Below are 26719 nucleotides of genomic sequence, written 5' to 3' on the forward strand. Positions count from 1 at the left end.
TTGTTCAAGGCATACCAAGCACAGAATATATCCCCTAGAGGATTAAGATGTAAAATCCAACCACTAGTGGGTGCACCAGATGAAACGCTGTTGAAAGACTGGCAAGAAGCACAACAGGATGCTGCCATGACTAGAGTTAATATCTTATCCTCATTTTATGAGAGAACAATACAAAATAATATTAAGGAAGTGGAACTAACTTGTAACAATCTTAAACAATTCGAACAAGATACTAGTTTTCAGGGTAGTCTAAGCAAATTATCTAAAGAAATCTCAACTTTGGAGAATAGTCTTAAGAATAAAAAATTGCACAAATTTGCCCGGGATAAAGATGACTATGACAAGGGCAAACAATTTGAATCACATAGAGGTGTGAGGTTTGCTTATGGCACTAAAAATGGTTCTTCTACGCTTAGAAAGAGACCAAGATCCATTCTCAAAAAGAAAGGTTCCAATTATATTAGTTCTGGTGAAGAATCTTCAGCAACAGATACAGAGATGGCCAATACTGGTGATTCCCCAAATGCCAAAAGGGGCAGAAGGATTGAGTCCCCTTTAGGGGGAAAAAACACAGGGCCGGTAGGAAGCACAGGGTAACAAACTTAGAAGAGCTGTTTTTGTCAATAGTAAAGTAAATAACCTATGTAATAATGTTTTAAACATATCCAAACATGTCTTGACTGATGATCAACATTCCCTATTGAATAAAGGCCTTGGTTTTATACCTGGTTTCTTTATTGATGAAAGTATCCTTGTTTCTGATACAATTGACTTTTGTAGGAAAATTAACCTTAAACTCTTTTTCAAACAACAGGATCAAACTGACAATTCTCAAAGATCATCTGATTTCAGATTCCATAAGTCTACATTTAATCCACCCATGAATAAACATGTAGCGGTTTTCCAGCATGCTGTTATAAAGGACATACACTTCAATTTGGGGTCTGAGGCCACTATGAGGCACAATATGTCTAGGAAGGAACAAATTGCACTTACACAACTTAGAAATAATACAGATATTGTTATCACTTCTGCTGATAAAGGGGGAGCGGTGGTGGTTATGGATACTGAGTATTATGTGAATGAAGGTCTTAGACAACTATCAAACCATCATCACTATATGTATATGGACATCGATCCCACACCTGGTTTTGCTTCTGAGATTAATGAATTTCTTGAGGAAGCGGTTGAGTCTGGAATAATTTCTGATAAAACCAGAATTCATCTGACTGTTAAAGATCCTGCTAAACAACAACTGTATTTACTTCCTAAGATCCATAAATCCATAGACCAGCCACCCGGTAGACCAATTGTATCTGGCATCGGGTCACTAACGGAACCCTTATCGGTATTTTTAACTGAGAAACTCAAACCATTACTGACTTGTATAAGAGCAAGAATTAAGGATACAACGGAATTTCTGCAGATTGTTTCCGAATCACAACTAGACCCAGATTGGCTCATGTGCACTCTTGATGTGTCCTCACTCTACACCAGCATCCCCCATTGGGCGGGTCTTCAAGCCTTGGATTATTGGCTCAATAAAACTAATTTATACCCACCTGGGATGAATACACTTTTATTGTGTATGGTCGAACATGTACTTACGAAGAATGTCTTTTATTTTCAGCAAAACTGCTATTGGCAACTACAAGGCACGGCACCCATATAAGCTGATTTATTTATGGGTTATATTGAGGACATGATCATATATGATCCCATGCATAATATCTACATACCAGAAATAGATATATGGAGGAGATACTTTGATGACTGTTGGCTCATATGGAAAGGAGGTGTTGAATACCTCAAGGAATTTATTCAACACTTGAATGGGAATATCTGGGGTATCGAATTCACTGTCGAATACAGCCTAAATGAAATCAGTTATTTGGACGTACAGCTAACACGACAGAGAGATAACACTCTCAGAACATCTGTCCACAGGAAATTTCCACAGTACAACACTCTTTTGCATGCAGGAAGCTTTCATCCAAAACATATTATCAGAAATATACCAAAATCTCAATTCTTGAGGATGAAAAGGATTTGCTCTTCAGTGGATGATTTAAGAAACCACCATACTGATTTGACCAGGAGATTTTTATCTAGAGGCTATTCTACACGTACAATTGAGTCAGCAGTCCAACAAAGTCAGGATAAAACCAGGGAATCTCTTCTCCAATATAACACTAGGATTAATAATCAGGAATCGGATGTATGTAGATTTATTACCACTTTTGGTAGGAATAGTGCCAATTTAGTCAACATAATAAATACACTTTGGAATATACTTAATTCACATCCCCTGTTGGGAGATTATCTAGGTGATAGATGTTATTTTTCTTACAGGAAAGGCAAGACATTGGGGTCACTTTTTTCTCATTATAAGAAAACAAGGGTAACTGAAGACAATCTCAGTCAGAGAACACTCACTGGGGATAAACTCATAGGTATTTACCCATGTGGACATTGCAGCTTTTGTAAATACATCTTTAAAACTACTAGTTTCACGAGCAGGAATACTGGACAAATATACAATATACAATTCTTTGGGAATTGCAGTTCAGATTGGATCATCTATCTGGCCACTTGTACATGCCAAGCATTTTATATAGGCCAAACCTCCAGACAGTTTCGTATCAGAATTTCTGAACATCTAGGAGACATTAGAAACCAAAAATTAACTAATGCACTGTACAGACACTCCATTAAACATCCTACGGCCAAATACACATTTACTATTATTGATCACATTATTGGTAACCGATGTTTCAAAACAGGTTGGCATGATATTCTAAATGCCAAAGAAAAGAGGTGGATAATCAAACTTGGGGGGTTATTTCCGCCTGGATTAAATGATAAATTATAACTTCTATTTGCTCACCGTGTTTATGTAACTTTTCAGGATGTTATGAACTTACTATTTTGCATCCCAGCTCAGTGTTTTTTGTATTTTGATATATAGATATGGAATTGTGTTTCATTTCATTCACTTACAACTAGGGACATAACAGCCTAATATATTCTTCATGTATTTTTATACATTTGTGATGTGGTGTATACAGCTTTATTTAGCTATACTATCATTTTTATTATTTTTTATTATTTTTTGAGCATTATGTTCCCTTATTTTTCAGTGCATATATATTTCCATATTCCTATTGGATACCTTGATACTGAATTATATTTTATGTTATTATTTACAATCATGGGCATTACAGCCAACATTATTCCTCATATATCTGTTATACATTTGTGATGTGGTATATATAGCTTTATTAAGCTATTGTAGTATTTATATTTTGAGGATTATGTGCCATTATTTTTCAGTACATACATATATATTTGTATATTCTTGTACTGAAACTTTTTTGCACTAAATTAACAGGAAGTGATGTCATTCTAATCTATTTTGAATACTATATAAGATGATGCTTAACTGCTTTTGATTACTGCACTACTGAAGAAAGCCTTTGCGGCTGAAACCGGTCTAGTTACTGTCTTCAATTAAACTATATTGATCTTCCTTGGTGCTGGCTATTCTCCTCTTTGGGTAGTCTACTTAACACTGAAAGTGTGATAAGACACCTTGAGACACAGGTGGATAGTAGTCTTTCCTTTGATAATCACATTGCCACAGTGGTCAGGAAATCCTTCTACGTGGCAAACCTCATCAAAAAAGGTTTCTCAAAAAAAGAGGTCATTGTTCCCCTCTACTCATCATTCATTAGACTCATTATAGAGTACAATGCCCCTTTTGGTATGTACCTCACAAGACATCTACAACTACTGGAAAGGCCGCAAAAATACCTCACAAAAAGGATTACTGGCCACAAACAGATGCCCTACGCAGACCATCTAAAAAAACTCCAGCTTTACTCCGTCACATATTGCCTACTCAGAGGCGATCACTGCCTAACATACAAAGCTATGTCAAACCCAGAGCTGTTGGACATGCTCCACTTAAAGAAATTCCAATCCCTCCGAGCTACATGCTCTAGGGACCTAAACCTTGCCACCACAATAAACAGAACATGCTGGAGGGATAGATTCCTGTCCCAGAGACTTCCCATAGTCTGGAACAGACTAACTATCTATGTCAAACAGAGCTCCTCATTAGCAGTCTTCAAGAAAAACCTTGATGATTGGATGGGAAATAGGAAATTCACCCCGGCAATAATTTCTGTGGCTCTGCTTGACAGGGGCACAGGAAAATAATTTTCTTGGGTGGCAAAAGCCAGGGTACCTTTTTGGCTAGGCTTATATAGGCCCTAAGGCCAATAGCCTAGTACCTACCTATGAACCTATGAGAAAATACTTTGTAAAGACTGGTTTAAAATAACTAACATGGAGATGAAAGGTGCCTAAGGACAAATGGATAAATACTAAGTATACAGGGAGTTTTGCTGACATAAGTGGAAATTTTTGATTCATGGAGACAGTAAGTATGCTATTGAACAGTGTAGCAACAGAGCATAGCACAGATGTTATGTGTATGGCAAGCTGAAACAAGGTATGTTCATTTTTTTGCATCTCCACAGGACCAAGCCCAATGGCACCTCTGCCTGCATCCAGTCAGGCCATTTTTCAACAGTTACAGGAGATGGAGATTCCCAGGCAAGCAAGAGCATTACAACCCATTTGTTCCTGCCCAGAAATCCCCATGATCTCGTCCACTTTCAGCGGGAGTTGGGTGGTAGGGAGTGGGCCTGCCTTACTTGTCCTGTGGAGTGGCCTACCCCTCCCCTTGTGTAGTACTCCCCTCCCTGTATCTTCAAACCTCCTCTGGCTCTGATGATTCCCCTTGCTTCACAATGTGATTTGCACGTGGTGCTTGATAGGCTCAAATGTCATGGTGTACACACCTAGTGCTCCCACAAGGTGTCACCTATGTGATGGATCAGAGCTGCCTTCCTCACCTGAGGATGGGTGATCAGGCTGCAAGTTCCTCATTCCCACCCTTCCTTGTTTCTATTAGAACTCAGGTCACATGCAATGTAGATAGGGCTTTATCACTTCTTACCACAGAGTGGCTTCACTCTTTGTCCAGAATTATTAGCATACTACAAAATTGCTAGGCAAATGTTTTAATTGATACTTACATTTTATGAACATGGATTGGAGGGGTTACATAGCTGGCCTATAGAGGTCCATGTTCATCACTGTAGGATTGTACTGCTTATCAACCTAGACCATAATTAAGGAAGTCAGAATTACTAGCATATTGCAAAATTGCTAGGCAGATCTTTTTTTTTAACTGATATTTACATTTTGGGAACATGGGCTGGAGGGGTTACATAGCTGGCCTGTAGAGGTCCATATTCATCACAGTAGGATTGTACTGCACCTCATCTTAGAGCATAATTAGGGAAGTCAAGTTTCCATGCATCATTTAATAATTGGTGTGTATCAACATCCCTGCTAAGACATACATATCTCTCAAGCTCTTAGCTCACAAAATCTGGATAAAACCTAAAATAATGGGGGGAAAATGCCCAAAAATAAGGACAGATTTTAAATATTGTCCTTATAAAGTTAGACATTTTATAGCATAGCAGGATTTGTATTAGCATGCATTTTCTGAAGGGTATGACGTCTGAAACTCAAATGTCTGCCATTATTTGCTGATTTCATTCCTCAGTAATTTACCAGAAATCCACACATTTTATGAGGAACAGACATAAAATATGAGAAAAAAGATGGACATTCTAGAAAAATGTGGACAGTTGAAATGTGTGAAAGCATATGCTATATCACTGCATTTGTAATCTGAATTTTATCAGTAGTGATACTCATCTGAAAGTCATGAATTCCTATAGGCTCCTCTCTCATGTTTCCTTTCTAATTTATTCTTACTTTTTAATCTCTAATAGATTTATTATTCTCATATTCTGGTGCCAATCAGCAGGGTTTGGAGTACAGCTATGGTTTAGGGTGGGACATCTCTATATCACTCTATTCAAATCCATGTTAAATAACTGGAAAGCAGTGAGGGTCTTACAACAGACCCAGCACCAGTCTGGGTAGAATAAAAGTGAATCAAGAGGAATGCACAGCTGTGCTAGGTGAAATAAACTGTGCAAATTCAGAACCATACTTTTGTTCACTGGTTTTACACTTATCATAGAATTCTTTCATCTGACCGTCGTATGTGTTCCCTTGGCACACTGTTTTTACTAGAACTCATTGAAATAGTTGTTTAAGTAGCTCTCTATTGAAAGGTAAGCACTTGTAAGAATGAGCACCGACATGCCAAGAAAGAAAATGCAGAAGAAGAGAAAGTATTGAACAATGCGGTTTTCCTTTACATTCTTTTTTGCATACCTTGGGGAAAAGGGAATATTCCAAGAAATGTCCCCCTTGGACTTAGTATATGTAAGTCCATTTTTTGTGGCCATTCAGTCTCAGCATTATCATTATCATCATCATCACCTCCTTTTTTCCTCTCCTCCGTGCACCTGCCTAACTTGCTAGCTTACAATTTATACATTGCTTCCTGGTTTTTGCTGGCTGTTGGCGTTTGGAGGATCTACCAGTCGGGTGGCCATCTTTCGTGTCTGCTGCTGAAGAATTTTCGTTATCAGACTCTGTTGGATATATGGCATCCTGGCTACGGTCTTCTTTTTAATTATGCAAGCATTGGCTTTTGGCTGTCATCTTTCGAATTATCATGTTCGCGAAGAATGATCTGTGAGTATTTGGGATGGAGTTGAGCTACGTGTTTTTTTGGCGTCTACATACACGTGGCTGTGAGCAAACTTTCTACCTTTTTTATTTGGCATAAGGTTGCAGATGCGAACGCATTATTTTTTTACTATTCAAGCTTGTCGCCAAGACTTTGGGAGCATTATTTGAGTACATGTTTCTATTTGGGGCTATATTGGCGTCATATTGTCATTCACATTTGACTTTATATGTGGCAGTGTGTACATTTATATCGTTTGGATTCTGATTGTGATATCTAAGTGTCAGTGTGGTTTACGTAAGATCTACAGTTGGTCGCCGGAATATCGTGCACATCAGTGGACTGTATTTTTCAAACATCGGGCTATATTGGCCTTATTTCTACATTTGTACATTGTTTTGAGTTCTGCATTTAGCATTATTGGATGCATTGAGGGTACGCCACACTTTCTAACATTGCGACTATTTGGAATAAAGCCTTATGTGAATTCTTATTGGGTCTATAGGTATATTTTTTGGTTACCAAGACTTTAATTCCATTTGGACATTATTTTTTGGGTGCATACTTCTGGAAGAACTTTCTGAAGGGCCAAATTTACAACATTCTTCCATGCACTGTTTATATGTTTGTGTACCTGGTCGGATTGACATTATAATCTTTGCGACTCTTTGGATTATGTCGGCCGAGTCGCGGTAACGAACATTCGACCAAGGGAATTGTTTGAGAACAGTATAAACAGGGACTGAGTTTGCGGCTACAACTTTTGTTCATATTGCAGATTTACATAGTTGTCTGACATATTTGTATCTATGAATCTGTCTTATAGCTATAAGCAACCAGTTTAGTAGGTTGATTATATACAACAACTGTATGTGTTTATACATCTTCTTATGGGCCAATTCTATGTTTACTAGATATATAGGACTTATGTATGTTTAAAACCATTTTCTATACAATGCCTTTGTCTATATACTTATATTTGATTATTTCTTATAAGTCATAATAGCAGGATATTCAGCTACATTTAGCTTTCAGGACTTTTTCAGCAATTGTGTGGTTCACACTGTTATCTATATACTAGCATTGTTTGTTTGTGCTCATGATTTAAGGTCCTACATGATTATAGCCAGTATCTATGCTCTTATGATTTGAATACTCCTATTGGACTATCTTAGTCATTATTAATACTTGTTACCATTGGCCTTCTGTGCCCTATTGGCTTTTTACATCTATGGTATTATATTTTTATGTGTGACCTGACCTATTGTATGAATATTAGCCCAACTTAACCAGGTTGATATTGATTTGGTCCAGTTGTTCTCAGGTCAACCATATTTTGGACAGCAATTCCTTTTTTCCTTGTTAATTACAGTTGTTATAAGCTTAACATAACTCTATCGTGGGGCATTATTTCTGCTATTGTTGCATGTGGAACATTATTTTGGTTTTCCAATATTTATGAGAAGCTTTTAGTTGCCCAAGTTATACTAACTATTCTAGGATAGACTTATTATATAACATGGCTTAACATTATTAGTTTTGGTCATTGATTTAAAGTATTAATAACAGGGATCATTCCTTATTTGACCAAGACTACGGGACCCTTTATAGGACATTGACCATTGAGTGCTGTAGATTCATATCTCACAGGGTCGGACAGCCATTTGTTGTGTATAATATAAGTATATTTTCTATATATACATCTCATATATATTTTTTTGGCCACATTTATCCAGATTGGGCATTCATTTCAAGTAGACTGTCTGAACATCTTTTGACCAAGTTTATTGGGATTACTTTCTCTTATATTGACTTGGGTCTATTTGCAGCCTTAGCCTCGTGTGATTCAAATTAAATATTTGACTTTGAAATATATTTTTTGCTTAGTCGAACCCCTAGTATTTTTGTACAAGTTATCCACTTCATTCTTGATCATATTGGTTGTTGCAACTTATTGTCATGGATCTTAACCAACTGCTTACTGGTTTATGTTCGGACAAGGATGATTTAAAAATTTTTGGTATTGGTATTGGCAATACGGAATTGGACAATTTGGAAAATAATGATCCAGCTGACGGTTGCGAGGATTTGTTTTTTAAATTGGGTAAACAAATTAAGATCCTCAGAACAAACATTTGGCATAGCAAATTGTTCAAGGCATACCAAGCACAGAATATATCCCCTAGAGGATTAAGATGTAAAATCCAACCACTAGTGGGTGCACCAGATGAAACGCTGTTGAAAGACTGGCAAGAAGCACAACAGGATGCTGCCATGACTAGAGTTAATATCTTATCCTCATTTTATGAGAGAACAATACAAAATAATATTAAGGAAGTGGAACTAACTTGTAACAATCTTAAACAATTCGAACAAGATACTAGTTTTCAGGGTAGTCTAAGCAAATTATCTAAAGAAATCTCAACTTTGGAGAATAGTCTTAAGAATAAAAAATTGCACAAATTTGCCCGGGATAAAGATGACTATGACAAGGGCAAACAATTTGAATCACATAGAGGTGTGAGGTTTGCTTATGGCACTAAAAATGGTTCTTCTACGCGTAGAAAGAGACCAAGATCCATTCTCAAAAAGAAAGGTTCCAATTATATTAGTTCTGGTGAAGAATCTTCAGCAACAGATACAGAGATGGCCAATACTGGTGATTCCCCAAATGCCAAAAGGAGCAGAAGGATTGAGTCCCCTTTAGGGGGAAAAAACACAGGGCCGGTAGGAAGCACAGGGGTAACAAACTTAGAAGAGCTGTTTTTGTCAATAGTAAAGTAAATAACCTATGTAATAATGTTTTAAACATATCCAAACATGTCTTGACTGATGATCAACATTCCCTATTGAATAAAGGCCTTGGTTTTATACCTGGTTTCTTTATTGATGAAAGTATCCTTGTTTCTGATACAATTGACTTTTGTAGGAAAATTAACCTTAAACTCTTTTTCAAACAACAGGATCAAACTGACAATTCTCAAAGATCATCTGATTTCAGATTCCATAAGTCTACATTTAATCCACCCATGGATAAACATGTAGCGGTTTTCCAGCATGCTGTTATAAAGGACATACACTTCAATTTGGGGTCTGAGGCCACTATGAGGCACAATATGTCTAGGAAGGAACAAATTGCACTTACACAACTTAGAAATAATACAGATATTGTTATCACTTCTGCTGATAAAGGGGGAGCGGTGGTGGTTATGGATACTGAGTATTATGTGAATGAAGGTCTTAGACAACTATCAAACCATCATCACTATATGTATATGGACATCGATCCCACACCTGGTTTTGCTTCTGAGATTAATGAATTTCTTGAGGAAGCGGTTGAGTCTGGAATAATTTCTGATAAAACCAGAATTCATCTGACTGTTAAAGATCCTGCTAAACAACAACTGTATTTACTTCCTAAGATCCATAAATCCATAGACCAGCCACCAGGTAGACCAATTGTATCTGGCATCGGGTCACTAACGGAACCCTTATCGGTATTTTTAACTGAGAAACTCAAACCATTACTGACTTGTATAAGAGCAAGAATTAAGGATACAACGGAATTTCTGCAGATTGTTTCCGAATCACAACTAGACCCAGATTGGCTCATGTGCACTCTTGATGTGTCCTCACTCTACACCAGCATCCCCCATTGGGCGGGTCTTCAAGCCTTGGATTATTGGCTCAATAAAACTAATTTATACCCACCTGGGATGAATACACTTTTATTGTGTATGGTCGAACATGTACTTACGAAGAATGTCTTTTATTTTCAGCAAAACTGCTATTGGCAACTACAAGGCACGGCACCCATATATGCTGATTTATTTATGGGTTATATTGAGGACATGATCATATATGATCCCATGCATAATATCTACATACCAGAAATAGATATATGGAGGAGATACTTTGATGACTGTTGGCTCATATGGAAAGGAGGTGTTGAATACCTCAAGGAATTTATTCAACACTTGAATGGGAATATCTGGGGTATCAATTCACTGTCGAATACAGCCTAAATGAAATCAGTTATTTGGACGTACAGCTAACACGACAGAGAGATAACACTCTCAGAACATCTGTCCACAGGAAATTTCCACAGTACAACACTCTTTTGCATGCAGGAAGCTTTCATCCAAAACATATTATCAGAAATATACCAAAATCTCAATTCTTGAGGATGAAAAGGATTTGCTCTTCAGTGGATGATTTAAGAAACCACCATACTGATTTGACCAGGAGATTTTTATCTAGAGGCTATTCTACACGTACAATTGAGTCAGCAGTCCAACAAAGTCAGGATAAAACCAGGGAATCTCTTCTCCAATATAACACTAGGATTAATAATCAGGAATCGGATGTATGTAGATTTATTACCACTTTTGGTAGGAATAGTGCTAATTTAGTCAACATAATAAATACACTTTGGAATATACTTAATTCACATCCCCTGTTGGGAGATTATCTAGGTGATAGATGTTATTTTTCTTACAGGAAAGGCAAGACATTGGGGTCACTTTTTTCTCATTATAAGAAAACAAGGGTAACTGAAGACAATCTCAGTCAGAGAACACTCACTGGGGATAAACTCATAGGTATTTACCCATGTGGACATTGCAGCTTTTGTAAATACATCTTTAAAACTACTAGTTTCACGAGCAGGAATACTGGACAAATATACAATATACAATTCTTTGGGAATTGCAGTTCAGATTGGATCATCTATCTGGCCACTTGTACATGCCAAGCATTTTATATAGGCCAAACCTCCAGACAGTTTCGTATCAGAATTTCTGAACATCTAGGAGACATTAGAAACCAAAATTAACTAATGCACTGTACAGACACTCCATTAAACATCCTACGCCAAATACACATTTACTATTATTGATCACATTATTGGTAACCGATGTTTCAAAACAGGTTGGCATGATATTCTAAATGCCAAAGAAAAGAGGTGGATAATCAAACTTGGGGGGTTATTTCCGCCTGGATTAAATGATAAATTATAACTTCTATTTGCTCACCGTGTTTATGTAACTTTTCAGGATGTTATGAACTTACTATTTTGCATCCCAGCTCAGTGTTTTTTGTATTTTGATATATAGATATGGAATTGTGTTTCATTTCATTCACTTACAACTAGGGACATAACAGCCTAATATATTCTTCATGTATTTTTATACATTTGTGATGTGGTGTATACAGCTTTATTTAGCTATACTATCATTTTTATTATTTTTTATTATTTTTTGAGCATTATGTTCCCTTATTTTTCAGTGAATATATATTTCCATATTCCTATTGGATACCTTGATACTGAATTATATTTTATGTTATTATTTACAATCATGGGCATTACAGCCAAGATTATTCCTCATATATCTGTTATACATTTGTGATGTGGTATATATAGCTTTATTAAGCTATTGTAGTATTTATATTTTGAGGATTATGTGCCATTATTTTTCAGTACATACATATATATTTGTATATTCTTGTACTGAAACTTTTTTGCACTAAATTAACAGGAAGTGATGTCATTCTAATCTATTTTGAATACTATATAAGATGATGCTTAACTGCTTTTGATTACTGCACTACTGAAGAAAGCCTTTGCGGCTGAAACCGGTCTAGTTACTGTCTTCAATTAAACTATATTGATCTTCCTTGGTGCTGGCTATTCTCCTCTTTGGGTAGTCTACTTAACACTGAAAGTGTGATAAGACACCTTGAGACACAGGTGGATAGTAGTCTTTCCTTTGATAATCACATTGCCACAGTGGTCAGGAAATCCTTCTACGTGGCAAACCTCATCAAAAAAGGTTTCTCATCCAGAAAAAAAGAGGTCATTGTTCCCCTCTACTCATCATTCATTAGACTCATTATAGAGTACAATGCCCCTTTTGGTATGTACCTCACAAGACATCTACAACTACTGGAAAGGCCGCAGAAATACCTCACAAAGAGGATTACTGGCCACAAACAGATGCCCTACGCAGACCATCTAAAAAAACTCCAGCTTTACTCCGTCACATATTGCCTACTCAGAGGCGATCACTGCCTAACATACAAAGCTATGTCAAACCCAGAGCTGTTTGACATGCTCCACTTAAAGAAATTCCAATCCCTCCGAGCTACATGCTCTAGGGACCTAAACCTTGCCACCACAATAAACAGAACATGCTGGAGGGATAGATTCCTGTCCCAGAGACTTCCCATAGTCTGGAACAGACTAACTATCTATGTCAAACAGAGCTCCTCATTAGCAGTCTTCAAGAAAAACCTTGATGATTGGATGGGAAATAGGAAATTCACCCCGGCAATAATTTCTGTGGCTCTGCTTGACAGGGGCACAGGAAAATAATTTTCTTGGGTGGCAAAAGCCAGGGTACCTTTTTGGCTAGGCTTATATAGGCCCTAAGGCCAATAGCCTAGTACCTACCTATGAACCTATGAGAAAATACTTTGTAAAGACTGGTTTAAAATAACTAACATGGAGATGAAAGGTGCCTAAGGACAAATGGATAAATACTAAGTATACAGGGAGTTTTGCTGACATAAGTGGAAATTTTTGATTCATGGAGACAGTAAGTATGCTATTGAACAGTGTAGCAACAGAGCATAGCACAGATGTTATGTGTATGGCAAGCTGAAACAAGGTATGTTCATTTTTTTGCATCTCCACAGGACCAAGCCCAATGGCACCTCTGCCTGCATCCAGTCAGGCCATTTTTTCAACAGTTACAGGAGATGGAGATTCCCAGGCAAGCAAGAGCATTACAACCCATTTGTTCCTGCCCAGAAATCCCCATGATCTCGTCCACTTTCAGCGGGAGTTGGGTGGTAGGGAGTGGGCCTGCCTTACTTGTCCTGTGGAGTGGCCTACCCCTCCCCTTGTGTAGTACTCCCCTCCCCTGTATCTTCAAACCTCCTCTGGCTCTGATGATTCCCCTTGCTTCACAATGTGATTTGCACGTGGTGCTTGATAGGCTCAAATGTCATGGTGTACACACCTAGTGCTCCCACAAGGTGTCACCTATGTGATGGATCAGAGCTGCCTTCCTCACCTGAGGATGGGTGATCAGGCTGCAAGTTCCTCATTCCCACCCTTCCTTGTTTCTATTAGAACTCAGGTCACATGCAATGTAGATAGGGCTTTATCACTTCTTACCACAGAGTGGCTTCACTCTTTGTCCAGAATTATTAGCATACTACAAAATTGCTAGGCAAATGTTTTAATTGATACTTACATTTTATGAACATGGATTGGAGGGGTTACATAGCTGGCCTATAGAGGTCCATGTTCATCACTGTAGGATTGTACTGCTTATCAACCTAGACCATAATTAAGGAAGTCAGAATTACTAGCATATTGCAAAATTGCTAGGCAGATCTTTTTTTTTAACTGATATTTACATTTTGGGAACATGGGCTGGAGGGGTTACATAGCTGGCCTGTAGAGGTCCATATTCATCACAGTAGGATTGTACTGCACCTCATCTTAGAGCATAATTAGGGAAGTCAAGTTTCCATGCATCATTTAATAATTGGTGTGTATCAACATCCCTGCTAAGACATACATATCTCTCAAGCTCTTAGCTCACAAAATCTGGATAAAACCTAAAATAATGGGGGAAAAATGCCCAAAAATAAGGACAGATTTTAAATATTGTCCTTATAAAGTTAGACATTTTATAGCATAGCAGGATTTGTATTAGCATGCATTTTCTGAAGGGTATGACGTCTGAAACTCAAATGTCTGCCATTATTTGCTGATTTCATTCCTCAGTAATTTACCAGAAATCCACACATTTTATGAGGAACAGACATAAAATATGAGAAAAAAGATGGACATTCTAGAAAAATGTGGACAGTTGAAATGTGTGAAAGCATATGCTATATCACTGCATTTGTAATCTGAATTTTATCAGTAGTGATACTCATCTGAAAGTCATGAATTCCTATAGGCTCCTCTCTCATGTTTCCTTTCTAATTTATTCTTACTTTTTAATCTCTAATAGATTTATTATTCTCATATTCTGGTGCCAATCAGCAGGGTTTGGAGTACAGCTATGGTTTAGGGTGGGACATCTCTATATCACTCTATTCAAATCCATGTTAAATAACTGGAAAGCAGTGAGGGTCTTACAACAGACCCAGCACCAGTCTGGGTAGAATAAAAGTGAATCAAGAGGAATGCACAGCTGTGCTAGGTGAAATAAACCGTGCAAATTCAGAACCATACTTTTGTTCACTGGTTTTACACTTATCATAGAATTCTTCCATCTGACCGTCGTATGTGTTCCCTTGGCACACTGTTTTTACTAGAACTCATTGAAATAGTTGTTTAAGTAGCTCTCTATTGAAAGGTAAGCACTTGTAAGAATGAGCACCGACATGCCAAGAAAGAAAATGCAGAAGAAGAGAAAGTATTGAACAATGCGGTTTTCCTTTACATTCTTTTTTGCATACCTTGGGGAAAAGGGAATATTCCAAGAAATGTCCCCCTTGGACTTAGTATATGTAAGTCCATTTTTTGTGGCCATTCAGTCTCAGCATTATCATTATCATCATCATCACCTCCTTTTTTCCTCTTTTCGGTGAAGGTATCATGTCAGCTGTCGCCATCACTCTCTGTTCAATGCCACTGTCCTATCTTCTTCGACTCTCATGCCTGACTGTTGCAGGTCTTCTCTTATACAATCCAGCTAACTCTTTGCTCTCTTGCCTTGTTTCCTCTTGCCTTCTTCCTGCCTGTCTCAAATCCTCTTCATGAGATTTTCTTCTGCTTTTCTGCACGTGCCTGAAATACCATAATCTGTTCTCTGACATTTTCTACAACTGGAGCTACTTTGGCTTGTGCTCTTTATGTTCTCATTTCTTCATCAGTTGCACAGTGTGCATCCTACCACCCATCTCAGGCACTTCATCTCCATCACCTCTACCTTCTTCAACTGCTTTGCCTTTACAGCCCAAGTTTCTGTACCATACAGCAGTACTGGTCACACCACTGTCTTGTACACCTTACTTTTCAGGTTCTTTGGCATTCCTCTGTTATTCAATACATCTGAGACTCTATGCCATTTGGCTGCAGCCCCTCTGATTCTAGCTTTGACCTCTTCATTCAGACTTCCATTCTCCAAAACCACCCCTCCCTCTTAGGGACTCCTAAACTTGTGGGAGTTCTGGGATTCTGAATGTGAAGGTATTGAAATTCACAAGTAACACATTTGTTCATCAAAACCTCATTCAAAACCTAATCAAGTTTCCTGTATGCTATATTCATCTTGCTTATGAAAACTTCCTCATATGTGTCTCCATGTAGCAATGTAAACATTTTATTGATATAGTCATTAACGTTCATTACCACAAATCCACCCCCCCCCCCCATCAGGTTTCATTAATCTAATTTGTTTTTTGTTAGTAACATTTTTAATAAAGTCCACTCATTTGTTTAAATTAGCTGGGGGGTCTTCTTGTTATTGTGATAAATAATATCCCTAATTTCAAGCTCATAAAACCTTTCAAACACTGAAATAATGGGATGTGCAGGAGGATTAAAAATACCAGATTTTTTACAACTTTGCTCATTTAAAAAATTGCAACTAGTCCCATTATTAAAATAAGAACATAAATTTATTTTACCCATAAATAATTTAAAGTCAGTAAGTACATCCACAATATCAGCCCTCATAGCTGGAATGAAAGTTAGTCCCTTTTCAATTAAATCTGACCAATCACTAGTCACCACCGTATCACTGAAATAAAAAAAATTAAAATCACCAAAAATATTAAAAACAATGTCATTACTGTTCAATATCTGTGACAGTTTGCTGCATTCATCTACCTTCTGTGAATCTACCATTGGTTGTGATAGGTCCGTTCTTGTGGTTGTTGATTCCTTTGCTCCTGCTTGTGACTCAATAACCACTTAGATTGCCTCAGTGGAGGTAACCCCGAAGGGTCCTCCAACTGAAATCTGTTCCCCTCACTGCTAGTGTGATGTTCATCGCCATTACCTTCTAACCTACTAGCAAGTCCTGGGTTAGAAAAATCAACAATCCACATTAATGGGGGCAAGGGATAAACCCTCAGAAGTTCATAGTCTTTAGTATGGCTTAATAATTTTTTAGTTTTATTTTTAGCATCAGGAATAACACAATCAATCTTTTGAAAAATACTGAAATAATCATCACTTTTAGAAGCAAACAATGAGTGAGAACTAATGCTCTTATCAAGATTATTAATCGTATTAAGCAACCCATCTGATTTTTTATTGTTGTCTTTCATGAGCAACCCCATAAGCTCACAGCTGTGTCTATCAAACATATCTAGCAGCTCGTTGTGTAAACCAAAGCCTCTTACCAGTCCTGTAGGGAATTTTCACACATGGAGCCAGTTAGGAGCCCTGTTGATTGGAATACATTCCCGGAGGTAACTGTTTTCAAGTTGTAACCTCCAGAACTTCAGTAAACTGTCGTTAAACATCTTTAATTGTGAATTGCACACAGCACTGTCAGAACTAAAACTCCATTCAGCCAAAGATCTCAACCAGTCTTGAAGGGTAAACCCAACATGCTGACATGCTGTACTGATAGCTGCTGCTACATTGGCCGTAGATGAAAAACCTCTTCACTGGGTACTGCAGTTCTGTTAGTATGGTAACCCTGTGAACATTGTGCCAGTGTAAATTCATGGCTTAAATGGCACAAACCAGAGTCATGACTTCTGGCCATGGCTTTATGCAAATCCAAAATTCACCGGGTAGGTTGTTGAATTAACAGTGAAAGACTGCCAATAGAGGAAGCACAATACTGGATAGGTGTGAATTGCTGTTGGTTCGACTGTACATACCAGATGACATTGTGGTGATAAAAAAGTAACCCAATAACTCCACAAATCACCAAAACAAACCAGGAACTAGAAAAAGCCAATTTGATTACAGATGTGAGTAATTATATACCCAGTCCTATTTTTATACATAAGGATTTTTCATTCTTACTGTATTTACACATTCTTAATTAAATCAGACCCCCTCTCTTTTTTCCATAACCGCCATCTAATCTTTCTCAATATTTTTGACAATACCCATTTTCTATTAAACATGATTTCATCTCTTCTCTCATTCTATATTATATAGAACATTTTTATCTATTGTTATTTTTGATTCTTTACTTATATTCTTATAATATTCATATTCAGTCATCTCCATATTTATGTCATTGCTACCTTTGAAATATTCAAAGACATTCTCATCACATAATTTGTCCTACAACTTCTTTACTCTTACATTTCAAAAAAATGTTCAGTGGTTTCTTCTTCTCCATAGTATAAACATATTCTTTCACTTATCTTTTTATATGGCATATTTCCTTTTACTGGTATTTTTGTATTATTAATCTGCATTAGAAATCTTGACAGTCTACTTTTTTGCTGCATCATTCATTTCTCTCTTTGTTGTTGTTGTCTTTCGGCTTTTCCCGGTTAGGGGTCGCCACAGCAGAACTCCTGTCCACTAATGACTGGCAGTAGATTTTCACGAACGTTGAGGTGCCAGCTCGGTATTCAACCTTCAATGAAGGCACGCGCATTTACGCATGTCTTTCGAATGCCCACCCAACCGTGGGGAGGACATGCAGACTCCACACAGAAGGCACTCCCCGCACTCTAGCAGAGAATCGGATGGGAGAACCTCTTGCTGTGAGGCAACAACACTACCGCTGCACCACCGCGGAAGTTCATTTCTTTCTTTAAATTCTTTAATCTTTTCCTGTGATAAAGTTTCCCATGGATTAATACAGTAATATTTTCTCATTATGTTCTTGTACCTTGCTTTTTAATAATCTTCTATTTCATCAATCTTTATTTTCCACATTTTTATCTTTTGCTGATACTTCTCTATTTCTCTGTTAAACGTTTTCATTATATTGTTTCTTCTTATTTTCAGCATTCTTCATACTTATGTTTAAAAACTTTTGAAACTAATTTCTCATTTTTATCATTTATCCATTTCAGCACTTTGTACAAATTCAAAGATGCTGCATAAACCACTGGATTTATAAAATGAACCCTCTTTTCTTTCTATTCCTATATAATACTCCCCTTTAAATGGATTACAACAGTACACAGCAGGTACTGTTGCTTCATTGAAACACAGCCCCATCCCCATTGCACACCCTTCAGTATCTGGTTTGACCTTACCAGGTTAAAAAAAAAACAAAAAAGAAAGAAAAGAAAGTAACGGTTACATTAATGTGTTTTTTTCATATAAACAGTATCCAGCACTCAGAGCTTGTAGTCAGTTTTACTTCACCCAAATGCACATTAGTCCTGCAAAGCCAGATTTACAACAACTACTTCTCAGAAGTCCAGGCCAACATGGAGGGACTCTGGCTGACCAGGTTTGCCAAAGATTGCAAGCTGGGAGCCATTATTAACTCCCCAAGTGATGTAGACATCCTACAGAAAGGCCTCACTGAGACCAACGACTGGTGTCGAAATCATGGCCTTCAGCATAAAGCCAAAAAATGCGTTGTCATTCCTTTTGGGAAAAACTCAGTTCTCACTAGTTACCACATTGATGGTAGCCTACTGAATACTGAAGGCGTTATAAGAGATCTGGGGACACAGGCTGACAACAACCTCTACTTCGGCCACTACATTGCCACTGTGGTCAGAAAGTCCTTCTATGTGGCACATCTCATTACTAAGGGTTTTGCATCCAGGAAGAAAGAGGTCATCATCTTTCTCTACTCTTCCCTCATTAGGCCAATCATCGAGTATAATGCCCCATTTGGCATGTACCTCACTAAACACTAGCAACAGCTGGAAAGGCCACAAAAGTACCTCACAAAGAGGTTCCTAGGCCTTAAACACATGGCCTACATGGACAGACTAAAAAAACTCCAACTTTTCTCTGTCTCATATCATCTATTAAGAGGTGATCTCTGTTTGACTTACAAAGCCATGTCTGACCCAGCCCTGTTAGAAATGCTACTCCTAAAGAAATCCCAATCCCTTCGCACCACATGCTCCAGGGACCTCAACATCATTACCACAATCAAAAGAACATGCTGGAAGGATAGGTTCATAACCCAGAGACTGCCCATACTCTGGAACAGACTTCCCATACATGTCAAGCAGAGCACCTCAGTGGTCCTTTTCAAGAGAAATCTTGATGAGTGGATGGGAAATAGAAAGTTCACCCCGGGGATCACTCCAGTGGCTCTACTTGATAAAGGCAATGGGAACTAATGGTGGCATGATGTCAAGGCACTTCTATGGGCTAGTCTTGTAAAGGCTCCAGGGCCGTTGGCCTAGCACACACCTATGAGCCTATGAACCTATGAAAACAGAAACACCAATTATTTCAACCACTAATAGCCCCCCATCCCCATGACCTACTTAAAGAATCTGGCTAAGGCTTGCCAAGATTGAACTAATAATAACAATACTAATAATGACAATAACAATAAGACTTTCATTAATGTATTTTGATACATTCAAGCTGTCACAGCTTATATTCCATCTTGTTCCACCCAAATACTCATTAGTCCTGGAAAGGCAGGATTTCAACAACAAAACAGGGCCAAACATTTCATCTGCTAACAACCATCATATCAATTGCCCACGTAAAATATCTGCTTTGATCCTGCCAGGAATAAAATAATAATACCAGTTATGGTTTCATTAATTAAGTTTTGTTGCACAGAAACAGTAGTCACAGTATGTATGTCAGCTCACTTTAGCCAAATAAACAATCTTGCAAAGCCAGAATGATTACAGTAAACAGCATGGACAGTTGTTTCATTTATTCACAGCCCCTATCCCCATTACTCACCCACAGTATTTGGTCTGACCTTGCAAGGTAAAAAAAAAAAAAAAAAATGTAAAAAAGACAATGGTTACATTAATGTAATTTTTTTCATCAGTAGTAGCCAGAGCTCAGAGCTTGTAGTCAATCTTACTTTATCAAAATATACCTTAGGCCTGCAATCCCAGAAATACAACCACGCAGAAGAGCCAATCATTGTATCCGCAAACAATCACCATGCCATTTGCTCACATGATGCATCTGCTTTGACCCTAACAGGATTAAAATAACAGTAATAACAACGGTAGCATTCATTTAGTTTTGCTGTGCAGAAACAGTAGTCATATCCTGTATTTAATTTCCAGCTTTCCTCACCCAAATACACATTAGTCTTGCAAAGCCAGAACTATAATGATAAACATCAGGGTCAGTCATTTCATTCACTCACAGCCTCATCACCCCCATTGTCACCCCCCAATATCTGGTTTAACCCTGCAACATAAAAAATGAAAAAGAAAACAATGGTCACATTCATTTGTTTTTTTCACATAACCGTAGTCAGAACTTGTAGCTGATCTTACTTCATCCCTACACACTTCAATCCTGCAAAGCCAGAGTTTCAACAATGAAACAGCAGGGCCAATCACTGCATCCATAAACTGTCTTCGTGTCCACTGCCTGTCTACCTACCTAAAGTATCTGGCTTGATCCTGCCAGGATATTACATTAAAAAAAATCATCCACAAACAGCCCTCATACACACTGCGTATTTGCCTAATGTTTCCGGTTTGATCCTGCCAGGATTAAAACAAAAGGAAAGAAAAAAAAAGAAATAGTGCAAAGCCTATTAAAAATAATACTTTCATCCACAAAGATCCCTCATACCCATTGCATGTTGCCTTCCTATAGTATCTGCTTATTTTAAGTAAAATAACTGTATTTTTTTAACTTAAAAAAAAATAAATAAATAAAAGACCACTCCACAAAATGTTGGTGCTGGAGGGTAGGTGGTGGGGGGATCTGCAGTTCAGCAACCCAGTATCACGAGTTGTCCCTGTGTAGTAGTTATAAGTTTTATTTCCTTTCCACATTGGAAAGTCTGTCTAGACTCCATAGGCCTTTTTTACTGTTTACACTTTTGTATTATCATAAGGTAACAAGGCTCCTTGGTTTATAATGATTAACAGGATGAAAAGTGTGATTTATCCAGGGATACTGTTGTGGAAGACGTACTAAACTTTAGCATAAGACCCTAGTAGACTTGTAGTCTTGGCCATAACAATGTCTGGTAGTGACCCGGCAGCAGCAAAGTGATATGGCAAAAGAAGTATTAGCAGTTAAATTGAGGCTGAGCTGCCAGCACTATGGGATGTAGGCTGCATAAGAAGGGCCCTTTGTGGTTGTGAGTAAAGTAAGTGAAGTTAACTGTAGAGCAGAACTATCAGACGGGATACAGTAGCACAAAATCTGCCCTGTTAACATGACTGAGCCTTACCATGACTGAAGAGCACTTGTGCATAGAACATGTAACAGCTCAGTGGAGAATGGTGCGGAGGAACACATGATAACATTTTCTTTGCAAAACCCAGTTAAAGTTCTCAGAAAATTACTTATTGGTCACGGAACAACTTATACCCATTCTATGATATGAAGTTTACTGGGGTTACAGGAGTCTGGGGAGGTGACCAATGACCTGCCAGAGTACATACAGTGTGAAGTGTGAGCACCCAGAAATGTGCACCAGCTACCGGAGAGTGAGAGAGAGAGACAGACAGACAATGACAGAGAGACCATTTGTAAACCGAACAAAACTATATAGAACCAACAGTGTTGCATCTTGAGAGATTCAGTATTAGCTGATTAGACTGAGTTGGAGTGAGAAAAGCAGACTAGAAAGAGTCAAAGTATTCCTCAGGGATAAAAGTTTGAAGGAAGGTGTTTGTTATTCTGAGAAACAGTCAAGGCAGAGATTCAGTTTAACTAAAAAGATAATTGACCCTAACTTTAAACACTTAAGCTGTTGTAATTACTTCTACAGAAATGTTTAAGCAAAATTGCTTCAAACATTTTATCACAGAAATTCACAGCCATTTCTCAAACATCTCCTCCTTAAAATACTTTTAAGACACATTTTTCAGGCAGCTTCTAAGATGTTCAAGTTTTACAACTCGGGTTCTCACATTTTTTGTATAGTTCCCTGTGCCTAACCTCAATAGCATACTGATATTTCCGTTGAAGAGCTGTGCACTTGGGGTTTTCCAAAACTCATCCTTATAACATTATCAATTTATATGAAGCATTTTTTTTAAGTATAGGAGGTCTGTGTGTGCATATGCGTGGGAGGGAGTAATATGTAACCACCTCCATATGTCCAAATACATACACATTTTTCAGTGTAACTGTGATGATTATATTCCATTCCCAAGTGGAATGCTTCCCATAATTTGTTGCTGTGCAGTCTCTTCATAAAATTATCAAGTGCACTGGTGGTGAGTTGGTGCTCTCTGTCTGGCAGAGATAGCTGTAACACCTGACTAGTGCTGACAGTAGTTATCAGGGTGGTGTATGGGGCTTCATGGTCTTCTTATAAGCAGTGTTAATGGTATGCATGACTTTGGTCTCAATGATATATTGGTTGGAATTGTCAGAATTCAGACATCTATGTATAAATGACTAGAGGTAAGATTTCAGCTACTTCCTGATATGTGTGTGTGTGTGTGTGTGTGTGTGTGCGTGTGTGTGTATATATATATATATATATATATATATATATATATGTATATATATATCTTCTTTTTCTTCTTCTTTCGGCTTTTAGGGGTCGCCACTGCGGATCACCTGTCCGCTCATGATTGGCAGTGGAGTTTCTACGGTGTTGAGTTGCCAGCCCAGCACCTAACCTTCCACGGAAAGCACACACATGCACGCACTCATGCCTAGGGCCAATTTAGAGTGTCCAATCCACCTACAGCATGTCTTTGGAATGTGGGAGGAAGCTGGAGCACCCGGAGGAAACCCACGTGACCACAAGCAGGACATGCAGACTCCGCACAGAAGGCACCCCAGCTGTGTGTATATATATATATATATATATATATATATATATATATATATACACACACACACACACACATATATATATATATATGTGTGTGTGTGTGTGTGTGTGTGTGTGCCTCACATCTCTCATATATGAGGATTTGCTCTGCATTTCTACGTAAATATAGTCTAACTTCGAGTACTGCTACAGCAAAGTATATTTTCATACTAAACAGTATAGAATTTGGCTTTTTTTATGATTTCTCTCAGCAGTCAATGCAGAAACTGATGGTAGTTCCTTCATCCATAATCCATCAGTAGTTCCAGATTAAACATAACACCGTCTTGATGTTACCATGACAGTGTAATAATAGCAATTAACAATTGACTGTTGTGAAATATATTGTTAATTATATTAAAAAATGTCCCCCTGAAAACACCAAAATGTTGCTATAATCTGTTTGGTTTCATGATGGTAGGACATCATTTTCTGCTAACGTATGATACCAGCAACTTTGTGTACAGTTGTCAGTTTGTTCTTCCATGAAAATCTGTTCTTGTCTAAGAATAGCATGTCACAAGAAGCCCTTTCATAGGAAATAACATTTTAGTTAGATTTGCTGTGTAAGAAGTTGTTGCAGAAAAGAAGAGTAAGGGCTTGAGCAATACCCCTTAAATTAATTTTTATTTAGTTGCTGTTCTATATCTGACATCATTAATAGTCAGGAGATTTAGATGTCCTGGAAGTGATTGTTAGTAGGCATGTGCAAGTCCATGATTGATTACCTTGTCACTGATCATGGGTAATCAGTCTTTAACCACCTTGCTTTTTACGTGAAAGGTAGGAGGCAATGTGCTTAGGAAAGGGTTTATAGGTAGGGTAATATTCAATTACTTTGCAACTCATTAAGCACAATTAGTTTTCACCCTGCATATAAACCAGATAAAAGTTTCAATACGTGTGCTGATCATTCCAGTTCCAACTGGTTTTACATAGATTTTTCTGGAATCAATGTCCCTGCAAACAATTCAGTCGATCAATCCAGACATCAACTCCCATATGCACCAGCAGCATTGTTTATAGTTTAGAATCAATTATAACATAATTGATTAATGTGTAATTGATTTGAACACTGTATATAAATGAAGTTTACAATGACAACAGCTGTAGTTTGCAATGCCAGAGACAATCAGGAAGAACAGAAAATGTCCAGTGGGACAGTAGCCCTGTTTCTTCTTGCAGATCTGCTGTAAATATAAACAGAATGCACACATCACACTTAAAACAATTCCTAAAATGTTTTTGCTTCACAATTCCTTTTTAATGTGTTGGACATTTTTTGTTTGCTTTTAGACGGTTATGTTTGTCGCCTCAAAAGATTTATGTCGAGAACAGGCTGTGGTGGCATTACATTATTTTGAAGAAAGTTATTCAAACATAAAAAGTGACGTAGTTTTGCAAAACAAATGTATTATATGAAAATAGGGTTTGTACACGAGATACTGATTTTATTTTACTGTTTTTCCCTCCCAGAATGCACTGGTTTCATTTAAGGAGCTCTGTGGTTTGACTCCTGCTGCTAATATGAAACAGTGTATACTGACAGTGTCATCATGGCTACTGAACAGTGATAATACATTACAACTGACACTAAACCTCAGGGATCAGTACCCAACAATGGAAGCACAAGGCCCAGTTCCAGAGCTTCTGAAGAAAGTCCTAAGTGCTTACGACACAGTGAGTACCATTTAACTTGTTTTTTATTTCTTGTCATGCAGTATGTGGATCTAGAGCTGCCTTACAATAGTTTCATAGGAAGTACTCAAGCTTAACATCTTATGACACAGAGGAAGCTGAAAACCATAGCTTGCTTTTTGTACTTGCTGTCTCTCATGTAAGTGCTTAATTAATTAATAAAGTCCTTTAAAATACTGACACGTCATAAACACATGCAGGGACTCATGGGATACACTCCAACACCTTCTCATACATAGAGCTAAGCTCCTTCCGGGTCTATATTACTTCAGTGAACACCTAATCATTGACCCCTATTCAGCAAAAATTGCTTCCACAATTCACTGAATTTACCAAGGGCAATGAAATACTTGCCCCACAGCACAACAGATGAATATTTCACTAAATCAAACCCACCCAAGTGGGGGGCTGTGCCCCCACACCCCCAACAATATATTTGAACTCTGACATCACACTACAGTGGAGAAAAGGGCCAAGTTGTGTAGTTGGATGACTACTTCTTTGCCCTTGGTAAAGTCAGTGAATCGCAGAAGCGATTTTCGCTGATTAAGGGTCAGTGATTAGGTGTTCCCTGAAATACACTTTCAGCAAACTAATATAGACCTGGTTCTTCCACATCATTCTTCTTATTATCAGCTTTGCCATCGCTGTATTATTTTCGCAAAGAGATTTCCTCATGAAGTGATTGTTTACAGTGACTGTGAGTCTTGACTGTGTACTATCATACACCTTGCATTTACGGATGACACACAAAGTAAATCACATTGTTGTCACTTCTGCTGTGCTGGCACTGCAGATGTATTGCAGTAGCTGTCATGCATGAGTGGGGTATACTGGTATCATTACAGCTTAATATGCCCCTTCCCTGGCAAGACTTCATACATGTATGACTATAGTGATAGAATATGAAGCCTTAGTACCCATGATGCAAATATGAGCAAGATACACAATACAGTTCACCAAGTTTCTCAACAATGCTGACCATTCATGCATACTGGTACTCCACACTGCATACTGGCCTGTTCTGTATTTTACACTGTGCATCTGTGCTTTCATATGTAATATGGGGTGGGCACATATTGCACCAGCTGGGTGGGGAAGGAAACAGTGCTACCTCATCCTTAATGCACAGGATAATCTATAAACCTCCAGAGGCTTATGTCATGTTCATAATTATGGCCATGTTGTATATGTACAGCTTATTACATGATCCTCCAGTACCTTATTCATGTTCATAACTAGTACACATAGCCCTGCCATGCTGTGTATGCATAGCGTAATGTATGATCCAGCAAGACCTTGCACCCTATTCATAAGTAGTATGCACAAAATGACATAATGTATGACTTTCCAGCACATTGTACCTACTCATAAATGGGTGTACAAAGTGCTGACTGCTGTGTATGCACAACAC

General features: G+C 37.9%; 1 protein-coding gene across 1 annotated transcript in view; it reads left to right on the forward strand.

Annotated features, from left to right (window-relative positions):
* Positions 1-26719, forward strand: part of LOC122787816 (inactive phospholipase C-like protein 2) — a 1808356-nt gene that overhangs the window by 1034058 nt on the left and 747579 nt on the right. The window contains exon 3 of the mRNA XM_044054724.1: positions 25084-25287. Within this exon, the coding sequence (XP_043910659.1) occupies positions 25084-25287 (204 nt within the window). The remainder of the gene's footprint in view (positions 1-25083; positions 25288-26719) is intronic.

This window comes from Protopterus annectens, chromosome 13.part0 (assembly GCF_019279795.1).
Source record: "Protopterus annectens isolate FY-2018-M chromosome 13.part0, PAN1.0, whole genome shotgun sequence".
Classification (NCBI taxonomy): domain Eukaryota; kingdom Metazoa; phylum Chordata; order Ceratodontiformes; family Protopteridae; genus Protopterus; species Protopterus annectens.